We start from the raw sequence: 10,019 nt of genomic DNA, 5'->3' as shown, positions 1-10,019 counted from the left end.
GATTTATGAAAAAATATTTTATATGTACGCATCAGCAGTTTTCATTTTTCAAACATATAATAATATATATGTAATTATCAATCAAATCAAACATATTATGTTGTGGTAAAATAACATTTAAAAAATCATTACGTATATCACTGATAACATCTTTAATGTCACTAGCAGATCGTTGATATACATTTCCCTTATGATAAACTGTCTCTACCCCATCATTTGAAATAATATATGCATTAATATGTGAAAAGGGTGATATTTTATATAACATTTCTAGTTTTAATCTTTTTTTGATAGTACTATTTTCATCGGATGTTTCAATAACTATATATGCACTTTTATTTTTGATTTTATATTCTTTTAAGGTTATTAATGTTTCTAAAAAAAAAGACCTACTTGAATATATTATTTGTTTTGTGTTTACATCACGTAATACTTCTATTTTTATTATTGTCCTACAATTTGAAAATAAGGGAGTATGAGGTAATTGTGGTAATTCCTTTTTACCATAATATATATATAATTTTAAAAATTCATTTTCTTCATATATAAAAGCTATTTTTTCTCGTATTAAAAACTCAAAAAAATTAATGAATTTGATTTCTGAGTTTAAATGGTTTTGAAACATTTCCATATATTTCTCATTATGGTTTTTTATAAAAACGATTTCTTTACTTATTTCGTCGGGTTTGCTATTTTCATCAGCTTTGTTATGTTCATCAGTTTTGCTATGTTCATCAGTTTTGCTATGTTCATCAGCTTTAGTATTTTCATCAGCTTTATTATTTTCATCAGCTTTGTCATTTTCTTCGCCATTTTCTGCATTTTCAAAATTATCCACGAGATACGTAATGCCCAATTGATAAAGAGATTCACAATAGTTGAACGTTTTGTAAACTTTTATGATTTCTGGTAAGACACCCAAATAGTGCAATGTTATACTGTTCGCATTTTCTATGTGTTTATATTTTTCGCGAATAGAATCTGAGTTTTTATTATTTAAATAACTTTCAAAAATATGGGATAATAAAGAATAAATATGTTTCCTATTCGCAACTTTAAATGATTTATGATAAGAAATATAATATGTATTTAAAAAGTCGCTGATGTTTTCCATATTTATAAAACTACCATCTTCATTGGGTGTTTTTTCACTTTGTTTTTTGAAGCATGTGCTGGATTTCTCTTTACTATTGTTACTAGTAGAATCATCTTGTTTATTTTCATTTTCAAGACTCTCAATTGTAGATGTGGAATCAGATTGACATTTTTTAACAGCTTTTAACTCCGTTTGATGCTTTTGAATAAATTTCTTTAATTCATTTTTCAATTTTAGATGCATTTTTATAACAAAAGTACTCCTATTTACATGATTAATGGAATTAATAATATCAGAACTACATGTAGCATTGTTGTTGCATAAAATATTAAATATTTCTTCATATGCATAATATGACAAAAATTTTTTATAATATTGTTTTTTTGAATCAAAAAAAATATTTTTTTTCATAAAATAGTATGTTTTTGAATTAGGTTGTTGATTAGAGTTTGTGTCTTTTCTTAACTCTGGATTATCATTTTCCTTTGCTACTAAATTTTTATAAAATTCATTTTCAAAAATTGTAGTTGTGTAATTTTCTTGATTCTGTTTTTTAATATTTAAGAGTATGTTTTCCATTTTTTTAGCATCTATATCGTTAGCCCTTTTACTTGTAAAAAGGGATTTAATACGTGGTTCCATATCTAGATATATATTACTAGATAGAATATTATATTTAACAATATAATTATCGATACATACTAAAACATATGTATAATGATTATTTTTTTTGCCTTCTTTTTCCATTATCTTATTAGCATTTTTTATTATAACATCAATAATATGTAGATCGGGTATTACATAATAATTATGATATGATGATTCTATTTCTTGTATTAGTGTTTCTTTTAAATATATATAAATATTAAAATTGTTTTGTTTTGTATTAGTATCACTAGTTTTTTTTTCTTTTATATAATTTGATAAGAAATTAAAGTACATAAAATTGTTTTTAAAAAAATAATCATTTTCATAATTTATTATATTAATTTTTTTATCATTTAATAAAAAATCATTTATGATATACCGTGAGAATGTGTCATATCTACTGTTTCCATGCAAATATTGATGTGTTTGACTTTCAAATTGTTGGATATTTTCTTCATTAGCTTTTTTTATATTTTCAGAGTTTTCAATTATTACGTCTCTAATATTTTTTTTTATATCTAACAATTTGCTCTTAAACATTTCTAAATTATGTGTGATACTCTTGATGTTTTTTTCTTTATCTTTGTCTATTTTCTGTAAAATTTGAAAGAGAGAATAAAAAGTTGTAAGACATAAGACAAATCAAGGTAAAATAAAAAGTAAAACAAAATATGGGATATTTATAAAACTTACCTTTTTATTCATATCACTAATTAAATCAATTTTAGAAAGAATATTTTTATAAATAAAATGTGTATAATATTTATTTTCACTTTGAATATTTGTAACAATTTCATTAAATATATTAATTTTATCATCCTTTAGAGTTTTTAAATTTACACTATATTTATTTAATACATCTTCATAATATTGGTATATTTGGTTTAATACTTTTTCATTATGTTCAAAGGAATCATATAAAGTATTATCATGCTGTATTAAATATTCTAATTTTAAAAATAATTCTTTATTATAATCTATCACATAATTATTTACATTTTCTAGGTATTGTATTATTTCTGTTATATTTTCAACTAATGCATCAGTACTTTTAATTATTTGAGAATTACTTTTTTTTGAACTATCATTTGAATCAGTACATATTATCATAGGAATGTCTATAAAAAATTTTGTAACAATATTTATGGTAATTTATAATGAGGAAAGAGACACACCAATTAGAATCGTTTCATGCATATAATGGACATACTTTTAAATATTCAAAATAGTTATAAAAATGTAAAGCATATTATCAAAGAGTTATGCATATATTATTTCATTACTTATGTAGGAGAATAGGAAAATTTTCAAGGATGTCTGAATTACAAAGGAGAAAATAGCCCATATGCCTAACCACGTTATATCCATTTTTGCTTATTTTGATGTCATAAAATTAAATACTAATTCTATGATAAATATATATATATAATATCAATTTGATTCTATTCCCATAATTGTTGGATATATCTTTTTTAATATTTTCTAAAATGCATCGCCAAATTGGGAATTTTTTTTTATCTAGTAATTTGTTGTTTCATCTTTTTAGGCAATTTTGTTAGTATTATATTCATGGAAATGAAAAGATGAAAAATGATCAATAGTTATGCATTCAAGGTATTTAGAAAAAAAGGCATGTAAAATAGCAATGTGATGAAACAATAAAATATGAACAAAAAATAGAGGTGGAAGGGAAGTGTATTATAATATGTTTTTTATCGTCTCTACACTCGATTCGATTCTCTTTAAAAGATTATCTACATATAAAACAGAAAAAATATATTCATTAATATATATAGTACGAATAATGTGTATGAAGGAATTCACATGCTATAGGGAATAAGAATCGATCATAGAGATACATGCATAATCTTCAAGCAGTCATCATATAATTAATAATTGGTGAAACACACCAACACAAAAAATATCATAAAAAGTAAAAATATAATTCATATATTAAATAAAATGCAATTTTTTTTTTAAACTGAAATTATATTAAAAATTATGTAATAAAAAATCAAATATAGTATGCACTAAATGTGCTAACAAATAAATGGAAATAGTAAAATAAAAAAAAATTAACGTAATATATTACGCTTATTTGCAAATTCCAATAATTAACATATCTATAACTATTAATATAGTGTACACTTATTATTATTTATTTTTATTTTTTTTTAAATATATAAGGATTCGATATATAGAATCACATAAGTATGCCATATATTCTAATTTTCGAAATGAAGGCTTGTATCTTTTTTTCATTCCCATTTACTATGTCGCGATATAAATAAAAGGAAATAAAAAAGTAACAAGCTCGGACAATAAACAAATTAACGCTGATATATTATCTCTAATATAAATGAATAAATTAAAAAAGTTTTTAAATAGTATTTTTAATTAACTATACCTGTATTGCTTAGCAATTTACTTTGTACATGCATATATTTCTGATTAGACTGTTTTTTGCTTTTTTCATTATTGTCATCATTAAGGTTTGCATTGGACTGAACTTTTTTTTGTAAAATTCTTTAAAAGAGAAAAAAAAAATTGAAAATAAATTAAAAAATGTGTATATAGTTCAGCTAACATTAATAGTTATTAGCCTTTCCACTTTGCATTCACTAGCATGTGATAAAACTATTTCGATAAATAAAGCATTATTATATTTTTCTATTTATTTATATAACCGCTCATTTCTTTCGCTTATTCTTTGCAACATTTCTTCGGATAAGATACTTTTTTGTCTTTTTTCTATTTTCTATTTAAATAAAAAGGGAATACAAAACATTGTGTGTATAGAACAGATATGCTATTATGAATAAAGATAATTACAGAAAATGACAGAATATGCACATGTATAGAATATTATATATGCATAAATGGTTTGATACATTTTTTTTCATGTCCTCCTTCTTTTTGTTTAATTCATTTTGTAATAACTCTTTTTTTTTCTTAATGCTGCAAAGACAAAATAAATATATAATTTTATATATTATTACGTAAGATATTCATAATTTATTTATTTTTTTCGATTCTTACTCGTCTCGTATTTTTCTTTGAATTCTCAATTCATCTCTCTTCATTTGCGCAACCTCCCTATTTTTAATTTCCGATTCATGCTCTGTATTGCAACAATTTAAGTATAAAAATATCGTTAAAAATGTGAATAATAAAATAAACTATTTTTTGATAAAATACGCGACTTTTGTAATGGTTGTTCTTTTGTTCCTTACTCTTTTTATCTTTCCACAATTGTATCATCTGTTTTTTTTCTTGAATTTTCAAATTGCTTTTCTTTTGGTCCTGAATATGATTATGTTCGTATGCATTTTTATTTATTATTTATAGGATGATAAGAATAATAAGAGCACATATGTAGAATTTCTTCATTATATATATAGCTAGCTATCAATTAATTTACACATTTTTGAATGTCTACTATTAATATATAAAAGTTTTTTTTTCGTTTTTTTTCAGTTACATTTGTATTAATTATGCTTATGCTATTTAGCCATTTATTCCTTAGGGTATTACATGAGACAAATTTTCTATACCACTCTATGTGCTCAAGGATTTCACTTTCATTTTTGCTTAACCCATTTTTCAATATATCACATATCATCTTCATAAAAAAGAAAATTCGAAAATATAGGATGTTGCATATTTCTTTTTCGAAAGACAATCCATATAAGCATATATATATTTATGTGTTAAAGAAAAAAGGAAAAATGATAAATAATTTCATGAAATGATTTATAGAATAAAATTGCTTATTTAAAAATACTTCATCCCCTAAATGTATGTTATTTTCGTAAACTTCCATAAAGTAGTTATTTTGATCATTATCCCATGATCCCTATATTAAAAAGTCATATGCACATATTGTACATTTATCGTTACAAAAAATAGGTGACTACCTGTGTATATATTCACATTTTCGATGTTTCTTTATATTTTTTTTTTCATTTTATTATTACTGTTTCCCCTCCTATATCTTCAATATTTTTATTTATTTCATTTATTTTTTGTATAACATTAATTAATGTTTTATCTATTTAAAAAGGCAAAAAATAAGACAGGCATATCCGCATTCTTCAGTTGTTTTATATATATACGCACGATATTTTGTACCTTTATTTATGGTTTCATAACATTGTTCCAAATAATCCGCTATATCATCATCGATTTGTATTTGGTGCTTTGTTATAAGCAAAAATAGGACATTGCTTATGTTAAGCTTTGAAAAAAAATAAAATAAAAAAAGTAATATAAAAATATTTTAGCTTTGAATTTTTTTTTTCTTATTATTTATGTAATACTTCTTCTAGGTGGTTTCCCTTAAAGTCTTCATAAATATTTTTGGATAAAATGAAGTACTCTTTTTCATTTAATTCCGAGACTTTTATTAAATACGAAAAAAGTTATAAATAAAAATTTAATACCAAATGAATTTGACATAAGAATTGTTTTTCAATGAAGGTCTATATCCGTATTTTTATAAAAAGGATGATTTACCTTGAGCTCCAATGTTCTTTTTATACTCAGAGACAATTTTTTGTAAAACGCATAGCCACTTAATTATAAGAAGGTGGAACCCGATATATGAATAGATAGATACAATTGTATTAGTTGTGAGATAAAAATTCATTATTTAACAATTAGTTTTAAATATTTTATTACCTCTTTATATTCGTTGTCTAAAAAATCTTTATGTTGCTTAAGGCTTCTTCTCTGAAAAGATTTAAAATTTATGAATTTGATTTTTCCTATTATATATTTAATTATGTTTTGTGGGATGCTCAATCCTAACCGTTCCTAAATGAATGTTTTCACTGTTCATTAATTTATTTAATTTTTTTTCCATTCTTCGAAATCTGTTGTATATATAAATTTGAAGAGAATGATAAAATTAGTATATTAAAATTGTGTACCTCATAAATTAAAACACAAAAATATATGCCCATAAATATATATAGATTCATTTTTAGGTATTACGAAGATGTTAAATATATGTGCTTTTCTTTCCATTCATTCAGATCTATATCGAAATAAAAAATGATTGCGATAAGGATTATATTGTCATTGATTTTAAGGGGGTATTATATTGAGCATTTTCATAATTAAATATATATTTTTTTCTACATTCAAATTTTTAATAATTGTATATATATGTGTAATCTTTGCGTATAATTTTTACCTTTAATTTCCATGAAAAAACATGAGTTTTTTTTTTCTTGATTTTCTATTAATTCGGGGTTATAGACATTTTCTTTAGTGTATGATTGAAAATTAGTATTTTCTTTTTTCAATTCCTTAAGATTGTCTACACCCAATTTTATTTTATTCGTTTTATTTATTTCTTCCTCTGTTCCTGTATTATACAATTTTATTGGTAATATATATTTTTTTATTATTCTTATGTTTTCATATTTTATAACTTTGTTTAATTTTCTTCATTGCTTCGAGCATTTTTACCTTGAATAATTTCATCCTCATTTGTTTGTGTGATGATATTCTCTGTCAAACTTATTTCGTCTTCGTTCTTTTCATCGTTTTCATCATTTTCTAATATAATATCATTTCCCATTTCCTGTTGCACATATTTATTAAGCATATAAACAAATTTAATGGATAGTAGCAAAGTGAAGATAAATATATGAATGAAAATATATAACTGCAAAAAAGTATTAAGTAGCTCTTACTGGATCTGAACAAATATCATTTATATCGCTTTCATCGATTTGACCAACATTATTAGTGTCTTTATCTGATAAACATTTATTTATTATACTATTTTCATTTGGCTTGTCTATATCACTATTGTTATCATACGATTTAGTTTCCCATTCGCTATTTCCAAGTATTGAATTTTTTTCATCATCATCAGATAATATAATATCATCATTACTATCTGAGTAATGGTTTTCCCCACTTTGATATTTAGAATCATCGCTATTTAATTCATAATTATCGAATATATTTTCAGAGTCATTTTTCATTCCGTCTTCAACTATGCTCATATATTTTCTAATTATTTTATTTTTTTCATCATTAATATTAGATTTGTTTTCATCATTTTCTGAACCTTCTTTATCAGAGTAATCATATATTCCTTTCATATTTTCCCTTTTGATTTGATTTACCAAAAAACGCGCATCTATATATATGCATTTAGTAAAACATTATACTTAAGTTTCGCCAAGCTATATTCACAAAAAATATAATAGAAGAAATATATTTTTAATATTTCAAATGGAATCTTACTATTTCATTATTTTTTATTATTATTTTTGTAATTTTGCTAATGCATTTGATAAATTTTTTGGTTTTTAAGGTGTTATAGAAGTTTGTTTTTTCTGGATAGACAGTATACTATATTATGTAAATATGCATTTTTTAAATGCTTGCATATTACATAAATAGTTGAAAAAAGTAATTTTTATACTTTAACAGATTTAATTGAAAAAACACAGATAATAAGACAGAGTTTAATTTTATTACATATTTTTTTATAAGATGCTTTTATCTATTTGCTACGATTATTTTTTCCGAGAGAAAAATATAAATTTATGATAAGAATATTATTTCACGTAATAAATTTTTTATGAAAATTATAATTATAAATAAAGAGAACACATTATATTAGTTTTTTATATATTAATATAGAAAGAGTATAGGGCTTATTTTAAGTATTTAAAATTACATCAATTAAGTGCATATTTTAAAAATTGTCTATTTTTTTTAAAAGAGATTAATAATGTATATGATATTTAGTTACAGTGATATGTGTTCTTTATGTTATAAATGTGTATACAATATATTAATTATTTTTTGTGATTTTTTTATATTCATACAAAAATTGGTAGGGGTTTACCAAGGGAAGTGGGAATACCCATTGAAATGGTAATGTATTATTCCCGTTTTTTTAAATAATGCCAAATAAAATGTTACCATTTCTATTATATTCAATTAATTTATAGTTTTAAGGTAGATCACATATTTTAATGTCTACAGGTATATCATTTGCTAATCGAATAAGACACATATGTATGTATTATGAGCAAATGATGTAAAGAAATTCATAAAGAATATAGAAATCTTATTAATACAAAGTAATTATGTTTGGTATTATCTTTTTCTTTTTTGTATGATGTTTTATTTTTTAATATTGTTTGGCTAATTTGGCTGAATATAAGAATTGTAAATGAAGGGAAAAAAGAGGGTTGGAAAGGTTTACTATTCATGTTTGTTCTATTTATATTTTCTTTAATAAATTCTTAAATATATTGTATTTTTTCACTTATTTTATTTATATTACTAAAAAATTTTAAGATAATAATTTTAATATACCACTCTTTATGTGCATGCTATATATGTATGCATATGCAGTACACTTTTAGCACATTGTTGAAATTTTTTAATATTTTCCCAAATTTTATTAAATATAATTTTATTACATAAAAATATACTTTGTCATTTTTTCGTACAATAGGAAGATAGTGGAAACAAATCTCTCCCATAAAAAATTTCAAGAAAAATGTGGATGAATAATATATGAAAAAAATAAATATACATTTAAATTTTGTTTATTTTGCCAATTTTAAAGTACTGCAAAAAACACATGTGTATGTATAATATATGCCCGTATTAACGAAAAAAATTTACGAATTTTCGTATAAAAATTTGAATGAATATTATTTTTTTATTGAAAAATTATAAGGACAATTCAGCATACAATTTTTTTTTGTTCTACTTATACATTTTTACTTATATATAATGCATTAATGCATATACACATAAGAAAAATAATTATATGCATGCTGTTGTTATTTGTAATTTTATCTTCAAGCATTGATGAAATTAAAGAAAATTGTGAAATATAATAAAACATAGTAATATTTCACTCATTTTGATTATATACAAATTTAAATGTTTAGCATATAAGCTGTAAGCTCAGTTTGTGTATATTTATTATATTTTTTCTCACATTAATTTATATTATTCGCTTACAATGCAGGTTTTTTGTTTTTTTAAGTTTTTTTAAATTTACACGTACACTTAAATGCATGCATATTATTCATATATATATCACCCTTTATGTATATTTATTTCTATGGGTCATCATAATTAGCCCTATTTTAAATTGATGAATGTAGAAATATGCATATCAAAACGTCATAAAGCGTGTCTCTCTTTTTGCAGTATATATATATGTATATGTTTACACTCGAATGGATGTCTACCGTTTGCAAACAAAAATATGAAATTGTGTGAG

The 10,019-nt window shown here is 22.6% G+C and overlaps 2 protein-coding genes across 2 annotated transcripts; both read right to left on the bottom strand.

Annotated features, from left to right (window-relative positions):
* Window positions 1-31: 31 nt before the first annotated feature.
* Window positions 32-3,112, bottom strand: PCHAS_0807200 (conserved Plasmodium protein, unknown function; the record flags this gene model as incomplete). The annotated part of the gene is made up of 3 exons (XM_016797815.1): window positions 32-2,338; window positions 2,438-2,862; window positions 3,028-3,112. The coding sequence occupies 3 exons, from the start codon at window positions 3,110-3,112 to the stop codon at window positions 32-34; spliced, it is 2,817 nt and encodes a 938-aa protein (XP_016653733.1).
* A 1,025-nt stretch (window positions 3,113-4,137) lies between these two features.
* Window positions 4,138-7,863, bottom strand: PCHAS_0807100 (conserved Plasmodium protein, unknown function; the record flags this gene model as incomplete). The annotated part of the gene is made up of 17 exons (XM_016797814.1): window positions 4,138-4,270; window positions 4,432-4,502; window positions 4,636-4,702; window positions 4,784-4,865; window positions 4,978-5,047; window positions 5,226-5,366; window positions 5,529-5,600; window positions 5,722-5,795; window positions 5,876-5,981; window positions 6,064-6,143; window positions 6,260-6,317; window positions 6,425-6,475; window positions 6,555-6,618; window positions 6,740-6,782; window positions 6,942-7,115; window positions 7,220-7,334; window positions 7,447-7,863. 17 exons carry the CDS (start codon window positions 7,861-7,863, stop codon window positions 4,138-4,140), a joined length of 1,818 nt encoding a protein of 605 aa, XP_016653732.1.
* Window positions 7,864-10,019: the final 2,156 nt, after the last annotated feature.

This window comes from Plasmodium chabaudi (assembly GCF_900002335.3).
Source record: "Plasmodium chabaudi chabaudi strain AS genome assembly, chromosome: 8".
NCBI lineage: Eukaryota > Apicomplexa > Aconoidasida > Haemosporida > Plasmodiidae > Plasmodium > Plasmodium chabaudi.
This window is presented reverse-complemented; position numbering and strand designations above follow the sequence as displayed.